Here is a 13,699-nt window from a genome sequence, read left to right as displayed (position 1 = left end):
GGAGGTGCTACTGAGTGGATGGCAGGCAAGGCAGGGGGAGACCACTTTTGAGTCAGAGAGGAAATTTAGGAAATCTGTGTGCGTTGCAATAGGAGGGAGGGAAAGGGGCTTTGGAAACTTCTCGAGGCTAGATACTGGAAATAAAAAGGTCCCTGAAAAAGCAGAGCTAGACAGGAACAACAAAATCTCATTTAAGAAATATCATTTCTTCAGCTCTTGGCTGCAGACAGGTTCGGCTCTATAATCTTTGGTAGCAAAGTGCTGATATTTCTCATTACCAGAATATTATTGCAGTGCTGGGTCAGGAACTCCGTCTTCGTTGTCTTAATTAGAGCTTTACTTATGCATGCCTTTTAGATTTTGTCAGTCTCTGGCTAACATAGCTTTTAACCTCCTTTCAATGTCAGATCTTACTGAACCATTTAACTTTACTTTGCATCAATTTTTCCACCATTACAGCCTTCATTTCAGCTAACTGCGTTTAGTTAATTTGATGCCATTTATTTGTGCAGTGCCATTTATAGTCAAAGTATTTTAAGTTTTTTTTTTCTGAAACTACTGTACTTGTCTCAAGATTCAATTGAAAGTGTCTCAGAATTTAAGGAGTCCAATTTTATCTAATTTCCTTGTCATTCTCATTAGGCAAAGGGGCTGCAGAAGTGGAAAGGGGGAATTCATCTCTAGCACATTTAATTAGACTACACATATGAAAAAGAGAGTACTAAAACTAAAGCTGTGCGGTCATGAAGTGCCCTCCCCTGTCTGGTACTCATCTGTGTATCTATTACCCTGCTATGCCGAAGCCTGCGTTGGGAGGCACTTCTGGGAAAGGCATTCCTCAGGACCAGCCAATCAGTTCCTTGAGATGTTATTTCTGGAAGAACCACGTATGAAGAGGGGAATACCATCTGAGATGGATGGGTGTTTGAAGAAGCCTTGGAAGTTACAATTATATCTTATATATTGCTCCTTTGGTAGATGTATATCCATCATTATTAACAAGAATGCATAAGGATCCATTCAGTATTATCTTAGTTGTTAAATAGCAGTAACAGGGTGAGTGACTGGATGGAAGGGCACTGCTGTAGACATTTGAAGTCTTAGTGCCCCATAAGGGAATTATCAACCAGGGGAATTGGGAATGATGATTGTCTTCATTTCCTGCCAAAAAGTCACACTGCTCTTGGGAGGCAGTAGCACGCTCGGGAGACCAGGAGACCAGGACTGAAAGACATATTTTAGAATGTAGATACAGCAAAGTCTCATGCTCTGGAAGATGCTCTGGCACTACACAAATGACCCCTTCCCCTAAAAGCTGACTCCATCATGAACTCATGATTACCTGTATGATCTTGAATAGGCCCAGTTTTGCTAGTCAGCACTGACCACTTTAAATCCACTTGGCTGTCGTGTTCCCAGTGGCACAAAGTCTTGTGAGATCCCCAGCCAAATCCACAATTGAAACCATATGCTGGCAACTCTGCAGGAACAGAGGAAAGTGGGGCAAGAAAAAGGATACAATTTATCAATATAACTTAAGATTTTTTATTTAAACAACAACAACAACAACAACAAACTACTTTGATTAGTCTATGGAAATAACCACATCTACTTGAAATTCTGAGAAGCCCTTACAGATCAGGATTGCTAGGAAATAGCTAAAATAGCCAATTACTTAAAATAACTTATGTAGCTATTTTCTCCTGGTTTTATGGGCCAGACTGTAGCAAGGAACCTTTCTCATTTACAAGAGCCAACCACAATGTGGCCAGGGAGTGAAACCACTGCTCCATGTGGTAGTGATATTCGCCTCAACAAAAGGACTGGGATGAGTGAACAACAAGCAGATTTGGCTCTGTGAAGTGTGGAGCATCGGGTGGTGGACCTCCTGCTTCAGAATTCCACCTGGGAATCCAGCTGCAGCATGGCTCTTCTATACACTCCAACACAGGGCTTTTTAGGCTTCATCTACATTAGAAGCTAGGGGTGTTATTCCTCTGCTCTCCTCATTGAACTAGCATGAGTATAAATAGCAATGTAGACATGGTAGCACTGGTAGTGGCAGCAGAGGCATGGCTGAACCATGGTGAGTACAAACCTGCTGTACTCAGCATGGCTCAGTTGTGCCTCCACTGCCGCTCCTATGGCAGCTACACTGCTATTTATACTCGTCCTAGCTCAATGTAGACACCAGCAGGGGACTCACATCCCTAGCTCGTAGGGTAGTAATAGCTTAGATATAAATAAGCCCTATGTATGGTAGTGGCAATGGCTTTACATTAAAATGCAAGAACAATGTCTTTCAACAGCATATACGTGATAACTGACAATTCTCTGCCCACCTACATTTCTGCTCACAACAATATATGTGATATAAATGTGCTTGAGGGTCACAAGGAAAAATTGTGCCAAAGCCACAAAATAAGAGTCTCTTAATTAGTGATGGGTGAACCACAGGGAGAATTGGTTTGGATAATCCATCAAAAATTCAGAGGATTATCTATGCCTCTGAGGAAGGCTACAAAACTGATCTGAAAACCTCATAAAAAGAGTTTTTCAGGACTTCTGGTCCCAGGCAGAACCAGGAAGTGCAGAGAGGCTTGGAACTGGAAGAATAAAACAAAGCTAGTGAAATATTTTTGAATATATAAATGTTTGGGTCCACTCTGATTTTATGTGACCTGATTAACTCATCTGCTCTTTGAGACATTATCAGATAACTTTTGTTGTAATACTTGTGGCTCAAAGAAGCTGTTCCAACTGTCATAAATTTTTGCTAATTGTTTGTACCATAACATTTTGATCTGTGAAATAGCACACAATAAAATTTGGTTATGAAAAACAACAACAAGAAGTCAGAAACACTATTGAAAGGATTTGAGACAAACACGGCTGCAATAATAATGCAAACAACTCTGTAGGAAAGGCCTGCTGGCAATTACAGAACATAGGTTTAGTAACAAACAGTTTCAGCATCTTTCAGGCAAGCTGGCCCACAAGATGGCAGCATTGAAATGGACAAATCAAAAATGAAAAGAGACAAATGTGGCCCACTGCCCACAAGTTCCGTGTAAAACAAGAGAAGTCTGGTATTATTGGGTTTATTATTATGGTCAGGATGAGATCATATCTTGTTTCCAGCTTCTCTTCAACTCTGCCCAAAGGTTTAATACAAAGCAGTTTTCAATGAAACTTGGAATTTGAATGGATAGATTTTACAAAAGATAGGGTGGAATTCTGTGCATTTCTGATTTCCAAAAACTGTTTCAAAATCTGTTACACCGTGTCCCCTTTGGAAGAGGGGCTCATCTGAAGCAATGAAAACTCACAGTGGAACAATCCCCCACTCGCAACAAAGTGACTGCTCAAAGGGCCAAATCCTGAAGTCGTTATTCAGTTGTCAATCAGTCCTTATTCAGGAAAAACATCTATTCATTTCAATGAGAGTTTTGTGTGGGTAAGAACTAAGAACAGAAGGCCTCATGCTTCCATCAATATCAACTCAGGGACATGAGCTGTTCTTCTTTTCATTCTTACCTCTAACTCACAAGGAAAGCCAATGCAAATGCAATGCAGTACCTGCAGTATTACAGAGCTTCCCCTACTTATTGTGAACCACCCTATAGGGGACATACAGAAAGCAATTTCTGTTGGGGGAACCCTTGGAAACATAGCTCCTGAAGGATCCATGAAATAATAATGGAGCTGGGTTGTAGAAGAGAGGCAAGGGGCAACTGGGTGGATTCCTTATTCCAGAGGATCCCCCGGGCCCTTTTTGAACTGAGGGGATCCAAAGCTTGAAGGAGCAGAATTCCCAGTTTCTCCACAAAGCCGGGGGAGCATCTGGCCTGGAGGAAAGAACATGTAAGAAATGCCTTCCCGCAAAGGTCACTCTCACAGACAGTGGGTTCCTGAGTAAAGTTTAAAGGGATTAGGGCCTAAAAGGGGACACTCCAAAGTCAAGGGAAGTTTTTGAAGGAAGAGAGTCATGTTGTTGTGATGTGAAAGTTTCTAAGTAGCAAAAAATATCATTTCACAGCTAAAGATGATGAGAAAGACAACGTATCACATGGTGGTGACATCACATCCATGAAATAGGAATTTAAAAAAGTAGAAGAAAAATGTTAAACAACATTTATTTGATTGAACCCCAAAGGTAGCATCATGCAAAACTTGTGACATCCCTGACAACATACAAACTACAGCACAGGAAAATTGTGATATACGCAGCACATCGGTCTGAAGCTATCACACAGCACAAAGAGACTGAAAAGACTGGGACTGTTTACTTTAGAAAGGAGACGAGTAACAGGGAACATGATAAAAGTATTTAACACTGTGAATGGTCTAGAGAAAATTAATTAATTCAAAAAACTACAAAACTTCATGCTTCAGGGTTTAAGTCAATCTCTGACTAGTAGGGTTTCAGATCAGACCTTCATGGGGGGTACATTATCCAACATCTGCCTATTGTGGAGTTTCTTGCAACTTCCTCTGAAATATCTGGTGTTGGCCATTGTCAGAGACAGAATACTAGACTAGATGGACCCTGGTCTGAACCAGTATGGCAATTTCTATATATCTGAGCTTTGGTGTGGAAGATACCATGATTGGGGGGAAAATGGGCTTCTTTTACCCAAATAGTCCCATTGATTTCAATGGGCTACCTCTGGCTCACCTAACCCACAGGAATAGTTCCACTGAAGTTAATGAGTTAGGCAATCAGGGTTTGGGCCAGTATATGCTTGCAGTTATTTGAAGTATTCCTTGCTCTGTCTCTATTGTTTTCTCAAAAATTGGCCTGGTACTAATGCATATTTCAGAAAAACAGAACAGTAGTGCGAGAGAAAGGCAAGACATTTCAGTGTGTTTAGAAAACAACTTAATGGGGAAGTGCAAGAATGGGCAGTAAAGAGATTAGGAGTTAAAAGGGCCCATAAAATGAGAAATAGACATTTTAGCTATAGACATTTGGCTGAGGAGCACCAAGTGTAGCGCTGCTCTAAATCACACTGTCCAAGGTCCCGGGGGGTGATACAGTAACTAGAGGTCAGCTACAGCCATTCCCCCATATACCCTATGTTGGCAGCTGTGAGAAAGGAAATGTAGGCATTGTGACACTGGCTCTATGCCACTAGAAGATCCACTGAACTACAGTGATCCTCTCATGATTAGTTAAGCAATTGCTAGTTTAGCTTTGTATCAAAGCCATGGAGTAAACTGGCCATAGCACAAATGCATATCAGGTCGTTTGTACTAGAAGCAATTGGTTATGTGTGGCAAAATCCCCATTCTTTAAAAATTTAGGTTTATGTGGTATGGAATTAAACCAATTTATCCTCTCAGAAAGTAGCCAACGGCCGTACTTCTAAGCTACATCCTGCTCACAGCTGTAATCATCAATGCTGCATATGAACAAGCTAGTCATTTGAAAATCCATCTGGGTGAGTTTCTTTCAAGTCCATTTATCTTTCTTGGGACACAGTCTGACATATTTCTACAGTTGTAGCAGCTGGAGGCAAGAAGGAGCAGAGGGGCATTCAGGACATGAAGAAAACTCTTCAGAGATGCTGTGAATCAGGGGTATCTGAACATTACAATGGACATTTATCAAAATAATTGGACTACGTCCATGCTGACATACTGGATTCTCATTTACTGTATTCTCATATACCACTCTGGCAGTGTAAAGCAGTGTGAAACTGGGAGGAAATGATATTTTCACACACTTTAAGGTTCTTTTACACTACTACAGTGGTGTAAAGTTGCCCTGGTGTAAAGAGAATCAGACACACTCTACCTTAAAAATGTTCTTGTCATGGCTCTTGACCCCTCATTTTCCCTGATGTATCTTTTGTTAAACTAGTTATTACAGTTGCATGAAACAAAACATTTGATTTATTAACTGTCCTGATTTACACAGGGCTGTGCACACCTACTGGGCACCTACAATGCAAATGCACAACCTGGTTTATGTGTGAATAGGCAAGAGTTGAGCATGCCACTTCGTTCTTTAAATTGGTTCCTTGCCACTGCAAGAGAGGTGTTTAAAAAGAACTGGTCTGACAAGGCACAGGAATCACATCTGTTGGGTAGTCTCCTTGGCAGGCAGGACTGTTAATGCTACATTAGATGTCTAGGTGACTAGACACTTTTCCAGTTTTGCAAGCAGTTTAAATCCTTTCCTAAGAAAATTCAAACCTTTAAGCATTTTTATACCATTCTTCTTTCTAACTTCCTTGCAACTCTCAGCCCCACTGACATCAATGACAAAAGTCCCATTGATTTAAATAGAATCAGGACTGAATCCGAGGGCTCAGTCGTCTGTTGTACTGAATTTATACTTGGTGCAGCTGAGGAGAGGGGGTGGAGAAAGGTGGCTTTAAGTCACTCTCCCAATCCTGGGTCAGTGGGGGCTAAAGAGGTCCCTGGAATAACTTAGACCAACTTCAAGACTAGTTTAAATTATATTGCTTGCAACCAGTAGCTGCAGAGGCTGGGGATCTGGATAGGGATCTTGCATTCTGCCTGACCCCATCCCTCCCAAACTTATTTTCCCCCTTTATGCCACTCCATGTCCAAGGCTGACCTTTATGACAACAGGACCAGGTGGTGGAGAGCCACTTACAGTGCCTTCACATCACTAGAGATTTCCACAACGTTAGGGAATATGCTCAGCTGCCCCTCAATGCAGCTTTTAAGGATGTCTTGCACTGAGGCAGTGCAAAGATTCTAGAACTTTTGTTTTAATTTATAAACCTTTTTTTCAGGTACCATCACTATTTTATCTGGCTGCCTATCTGCCTGAGAGCCTTTGTTATGTGCTGCCACATGGAGAATTGGAGTTTGGGATCGGAGCTTATCCCTTATGCTGTGGGAGGAAGTAGTGCCTAGTGACACAAGTGAGTCTGACTGAACAATGCAGGGAAATAACATTGGCAAGCTCCGAAGGGTGCCTCAGAGCAATGTCTTTAGCTGGAAAAATGCTGGCTCATCACAGGGCAAGTGAAGGCGGTGCTGGTAGGGGAGGGGGCAGTAAAGAGGAGGAAATCCTGAAAGACTCTCCCCTGCCTTGCCAAAAGTAGTCAGTCATGTTATGGAACAGTCCACCCAAGCCAACAAGACTCAGCATAACTGGCAAGTGGAGCTGTGTGTAGAGTGGAAATTCCATTTCATGGAGGATTTTGAGATTTCCAAATTCGTTTTCATTCCCATATGGAACAAAATCCCAAAATTCTCAGTGAAAGCAAATTAAAAAACAATCACTTCGGTTTGGTCAGAATATTTTGTTACAATATATAATACACAGTAAGAATGTTAAAAAGAAAAAAACATTTTGAAAGGAAAAATCAAAATGTTTCATTCTGAAAATCTCCTACTGGGATGTTTTAGGAACCGCCCCCTCTCCCCCGCCTTTTTATTCCAAAACAAAATGTTGACAGCATTGACATGATGTCACAAAGTGTTTCGATTTCGACAGAACAGCATTTTCCGATGGATAACTGCTTCGTCAAACTTTTTCTGACCAGCTCTACCTGCAAGCTGATTGTTCCCTCTAATTGAGGTGGTGCAGGAGCAGGCAGGCAGAGCTGTCTGATCCCATCTTGACTCGAAAGCAGGACATTGCTCAGAATAATACATGCCTAGGACAAGGGCAACAAATTCTGAGGTGAGGGAAAGTTTTCACCTGTACAGCCTGAGAACTCAGAAATTAAGAACAAAAACAACCTCTAAACTAAGTCAATTTTGCTTCTTAATCAGGTCACCAGTGTCCTTAAGGAAGCATTCTAATTATTAACACAATTCTTTTTGCTTGAAGCAAAGCCTGATGGTGTCCTATTGTGGAGGAAACACTGATACACAGTTACACACCCTGTTAATAAATTACTTGGGAGACTGTGCCTGGCTGTGTTTTACTAAAGGAAATGGGAGTAACTAAACATTGACCTCCTCACCAGCCCACAACTATTAATGCAGAGCATTTAAAATTGCTGCTCATACTTTTAGGAGGTTTTTTTTAAAAAAAAAAATTGTACAGGATATTAAAAATGGCCAGAACTCAAATGCTGTGAAGCCTGGGCTATGAAGCACAGGAAAGTAGCAAATGAAGGATTGTAAAAGCTGTTAGCTATTGTATTGATTAAGGAAAGATGACTTGCTGTCAGTGACAGCTCCTTTCCTCTTAGTGCAAGTTTATGGTAGCAGTTTATATAACCCCATTTTCAAAGTACTTGCTAGAAAATAATATTGTAAACTTGCCAACTCTGTGGTGGAGATAACTAGAAAACTTTGTTTGTCTTGGTTTTGCAGAATTGTGAGGGATGTCAATAGTGAATCTGCCATTGTGTCTGTTTGTTTTTTCATCTGGAGCTTGCAAACACAGTGTCACACATATGCTGCATTTAAACAGAGTTTGTGGCGTGATTAAGTTAGTTTAGTTTATAACTAGTATTGTCCCCATTAGGCATTTGCGGAAGGAAATCTTGCTGTCTACTGCATATACATGTGGATGAAAGGAGTTAAATATTTACAGTACAAAGCTCAGTGACCAGATGCTTCTTTACTTCAGAGACTTTTAGGGAACAGAAAGCCAGGAAGTGCTGCAATTCATTATTTTTGTCTTTGGCATGAGATTTGGGTAAGGAATTTACTATATTTTTAATGAGAAAATTTCTTTTTTATACCTGGGTGTACTGTACTGTCTATTACTGTCGGCTTTTCTGTAGTCAGCACTGTAGTACCACCTGAAAAATAAATTATACATGATATGACATGTGAAACAGGACAGTAAGACACAGCAATCATTAGGAAGTTTCTAAATATATGTGTGAAATATTACTGAGATGTTTATCTGGCTAAGCACATACATATGTGAATCTGCATGCATAAATCTCAGAGAGAGAGAGAGCGATCTGGTTTCCTTCATCAACACGAGAATAATAGAAAATAATAAACAGCACTTATATAGAACTTTATATCTAAGAACCCATTTACAAACACTAACTAATTAATGCTCACAACATTCACTGTGATTGTCCTCATTTTATGAATGGTGAAAATCAGGCAGAGAAGTGAAGTAACTTACAGCAAGTCACTGGCAGAGTGGGGCACTAGCATTCAGGACTTCCTAAAACTCACTTCTGCGCTCACTCATCCATACTATGCTGCCTCCCAAATCAGGGATAGAAAAAATCTACATTAGGGAACCTAGTCCATCCCCAGTCACTGCAGGAACCTTCCCCAGCATTGCCTTACAGCTAAGTTGTGAGAAGAGTTCACACCAAAACTCCACGAGGCTCAGCTGGATTTGGGCTAGAATCTGACACAGACTTTGTGCCTGTGGAAGGGAAGAGATGGATGAAGAGTTTCTCTTATATCCCTACATGGACAGCCTGGATCTTGTGTGGAGAAACTATCCCACATGTTTTCTTCTTGAAGCAGGTAGGCAAGGAATGGGAGGAGCCTGGATTCCACCCTGCACTCAGTAATTTACTGCTGATGTCATGATATTGATAAAGGAAACAAAAAGTAAAGGAAGAGGAACGCTTGTTCATGACGCAATAGACTGCTGATTATCAGCCACATCTCCCTTCCCTCATCAGCAAGTTTTACGTGTAATAGAGATGAGGCCTATGGTGAGTTTTAATGAAATTGAGTGCCCAAGCTATATTGGTTTTCGGTCTGAGCGAGTGATATAGTGGAGAGTCTGATGATGATGCAGGAAGACACACAAATAATTTTTCTATATTCGGGGCCAAAGTGTACCAGGGAAGAATCTGGTCTAGAGTGTAATGACAGTTATATTGTCAGAGAAGGTTATTTTGATACTCATTTGTGTAAAAACTATCAAGCATGTGAATCTGACAGAGTTATATATTGGAGAATGTAAGCATTTCACATGCTAATTGAAAACTAGCAAAAGAAGAGAAGAAGCTGAAAAATCACCTCTTCCCCTGTCCAGTATCCGTAGTGGGGCACACAATTTACACAGCATAAAATGTTCATTTTATACAGTTTGAAAAAGCACTCAAATAATTAAATTAGTGTCATTACATGTTTGTATTATGTATACTATCTCCATAAAATACCATGTGTCTGAATAGTGCCTAGCACAATTGGCAAGCTTTCTATAAAATAGTTCAGTGGAAATAGAGCACTGGACTGAGAGCCAGGAGACCTGGTTCTGTTCCCTCCCCAAGTGGCCTCACACTTAGGGAAGACTGAAGGCTGCATTACTGTGTTGGATGGTTCAGACTGCTCCCTGTGGTGTACTGTAGAGTTGGCCAGTGTGGATGGTTGGGGCCATGGCCTTATATCCTCCTGTCCCCAGAGGCATATGGGGGTGCAGTTCCTTTCTCCCTGGAGAGCAGGGACTGTGAATGTGAGTGAACAGGGAAGCTCTTTGTGTGCTCCTTCCTTCTTCTCCCCACCCCTCAGACTGGGCACCTGAGCCACTCATCATCTGCTCCTAAACTTGAGCCTTGCAACTAGGGGCCCCAGTCGAATGTGATCACACAAGGCCCCTGATTTCTTTGAATCAGCTCTGGAGATATATGCATGCAAGAAATCCAAAGGTTTACTGATGCTGAAAGCTTTCTGAACTATTTAGCAGTTAGATGGTATTTCTTTGTTTCAGATTCACCACTTTGGCTATTTTCAAAAGAATAAAAATCAGCTGGGATACTGCAATTTGAAAAGCAGGGACTGGGACTGTGCAGTGTCACTTCTGCTCAGAAGATCTGTATTTTTTTAACTATGAATAAACCCCTCTGTTTGTAACTTGTGTTTACAGGAAATACAGTGAAGGCTCAGAAGGAGATGGGTGCTGAAAGTGCAGATTTTTCGCATCTGCTCTTGACTGCTTCCAGTGCCGCGCCCCCCACCCCAACCATCTAAGGTTATCCAAAGTGCTCCCAGATACAGAGTGCCAAATTTAAGCCATATTTTATATAATGGATATAGGAAGCAATACAGATTTTGTAGGCTAACCATGGAAGGGAGTGATAGTGCAATAACTTGTAACGGTTTGAAAATAAGACCTGTTGGTGCAAGTGTAGGTGTATATTTCTGCTAACCGAGGGCCCTTTCCAATAGACCAGAAACATAATCCTCCAAGATACGTAAACCCCAGAAATATACCTAAGCTGACTATGCAGCCCCAACGTATGCAGAGGGAAGGGGGCTCTATGCACAAGAACAAAAAAGAAACATAAACACCTGGTCTGTGGCAGTCACCCCCTATATGGCTGTGTTGGAGGGATGATGGAGAAGAGCTAGTTCATGTGTGAATGTGTGTGTTTGTTTACTCAATGGCTTCCTGGGAAAGGGCAATGGCTGAGCGGGGAATCCTGCCCCAGATGGCAAGCTACCCTTGGTATCAGAATAAAACTTCTCTTAAAGGTCTGTGCAGGGTTATTTTCCTGAGGAAAAGTGAAATAGGGCATTTGATTAGATGCAAATCTTGGTCCAAAAATGCCCTATCTGCCTGCTAGTCGCTATTGTTTGCCTCAAAAATTACACAGTGGAGAAGACAATCAAAAGTCTTGTCACATATAAAATGCAGATGCCTATGTTGTGACAGTGCAGACAATACAAACTGCATACCAATATCCATTCATCATGAGTGATTCAAGCAAGACAGACATTTAGCTGGTAATTGGTGATCAACATGAACTAAAATGAGGCTGCAATGGAATGAGGATGGTTTCTGCACCTGTCAGTTGGTAGTCATCACCTGTTCCGCTGTGACAGTTTGCCTGTTCATCATCACACTCATCCACAGGATTGCCCTCTGTAGTGGTAGGGACGGATGTAGGTGCTGAAACAAAATCCCAGGGTTACTCAGTTAAAATGAGTTCTGGAGACTTGTCATAGTCTCAGCTGCACGATTTTGACAAACAAAGTATACTGTGCTCAATGTGCTGCAGTAGGTGAAAAGAATAACCTTGCATTTCCTTGCTATTCACTGCCCCCCTCCCCTGCACCCTTTAACCTCCCATTAAGAGTGTTTGATCTGAAGTGCATGGGGGGGTTTAATCATAGTAACATCCTTGTATTATTCACAGTTTGATGAGTGATATGCTTCTACTAATGAAGGGTGAAATCCGGTAGAGTAGAGGGCAGGGCAAGTGGGAGGGGAAGAGAGGTGGTGCTGTATTTGGTACAAGAGCCATCCTTTTGCTGCAGAGCAGTGTGCCTGTGGGTGCATCTGTGAGAAGGAATGCTCTGAAAAGGAGCGGAATGACTACTGCATACTCACTTACTACATATAAAATACTTCACTAGTGGCCTACCTCTGGGCCATACCAGGTCCCTTGGGGAAGTGGAATGTGGGCCTGTGCAGAAGCCTGTGTGAAGGGGAAGAAAGAGGCAGAGGAAGCCTTTTTTTCTACAGAGCAGCGTATTTACTTCACATTCAGGAGAGGGACTCCGCTGCCCAGCGGGCCCATGCACCACAGCCACAGGCATGCATGATTTCTCATTAGGGAGGCTGGCCCAGGACTCTGCTAGCCAGCCCATCCACATCAGTCAGGAGCATGCACTAGCCTTGGGACATCTTTGCATTAGCCTGGGAGACACCATGAGTTTCCAGCAGTCCTCTCCAGCAGAATCCTGCCCTGACTTGATCATAGGATTTATCTCCAGGATCCAGGGGTGAAAGTAGAAATAGGGAGTTACCGGTACAGGGCTGGGTTGGGGCCGGCTCTGGCCCCTGGGAGGGGCAGGGCCTTGGGTGGAAGGGGCGGGAATAGGCGGGATCAGCACCAGCCCTGGCCTGCCCTGTATTGGTAAGTGCCCTCCCCCGCCGGGGTAGCAGCAGCAGCTGGGGGCTCCAGCAGCAGTTTAAAGGACCCAGGGCTCGGCCGCCACTACCGCCCCAGGCCCTTTAAACCACTACCCCAGGGCTCTGGCAGCAGGGCTCCAGCAGCTATTTAAAGGGCTGGGGCCGTAGAGGTAGTGGGAGGCCCGGGTCGTTTAAATAGCCCCAGAATCCCTCCGCTACTCCAGGGCTCTGGGGGCTATTTAAAGGGCCCAGGACTCCAGCAGCGGGGCTCTGGCTACAATTAAAGTGCTACTTGGGGAAGCTGGGCTGCCCCGGTACAGTGCACCAGCTCTTGCTGGTACGCCGTACCGGGGTGTACCGGCTTACTTTCACCTCTGCCAGGATCCCTTGCTCCCATTTAGCTCCAGCACCAGCCAGGACAAAATTTGACACTTAGGATTATGCTGATCTGGATTTAGTGCTTCTTTCCTAAACTCTATGCAATAGAGTTTACTTAGCAAATATTAATCCTTGAAATTTTTAAACCAATACCACTCTTCTGATTACTGTTTTAAGCATCATCCTGGTATTTGTATAACTAAAATATTAAAAATGGTGGGCAACACATAATTGCTCCCTGCAGAGCCTGTGTGGGAGAGGAACTGTCTGAGTATAGACAGGGTAACAGTGACAGGAAAGCATCATTATCGATGCTATCGCTATTGCTTCATTTGCAGGTCTGAGGGTTATTTTTTTAAAGATATTCACAAATATGAGACGTTAATGATGTCAGTAGCTCCTGCTGGCCACATGATTTGCTTATGGCTGGTGATGATATTCTGATAGCCGCTGCCTGTCCAATAAAGGTCTGACCTTTTGTTATTATAATTAAGAGCTGTGATTTGTGAAAGGTGCCAGAAAACGTAGCTAAAACCC

At 42.5% G+C, this 13,699-nt stretch overlaps 1 protein-coding gene across 4 annotated transcripts in view; it reads right to left on the bottom strand.

Annotated features, from left to right (window-relative positions):
• NRP1 (neuropilin 1) overlaps positions 1–13,699 on the bottom strand; it is a 139,405-nt gene that overhangs the window by 9,819 nt on the left and 115,887 nt on the right. For 2 of the 4 annotated variants that reach the window (XM_050939037.1, XM_050939038.1), the window contains exons 12-14: positions 11,735–11,818; positions 8,685–8,744; positions 1,343–1,480 (exon numbers count right to left, since the gene is read on the bottom strand). In XM_050939037.1, coding sequence (XP_050794994.1) covers positions 1,343–1,480; positions 8,685–8,744; positions 11,735–11,818 — 282 coding nt within the window. Of the gene's footprint in view, positions 1–1,342; positions 1,481–8,684; positions 8,745–11,713; positions 11,819–13,699 lie in introns of all 4 variants that reach the window. The other 2 variants (XM_050939035.1, XM_050939036.1) reach the window with 1 other exon arrangement.

The sequence above is a fragment of the Gopherus flavomarginatus genome, chromosome 2, assembly GCF_025201925.1.
Source record: "Gopherus flavomarginatus isolate rGopFla2 chromosome 2, rGopFla2.mat.asm, whole genome shotgun sequence".
Lineage (NCBI taxonomy): Eukaryota > Metazoa > Chordata > Testudines > Testudinidae > Gopherus > Gopherus flavomarginatus.
This window is presented reverse-complemented; position numbering and strand designations above follow the sequence as displayed.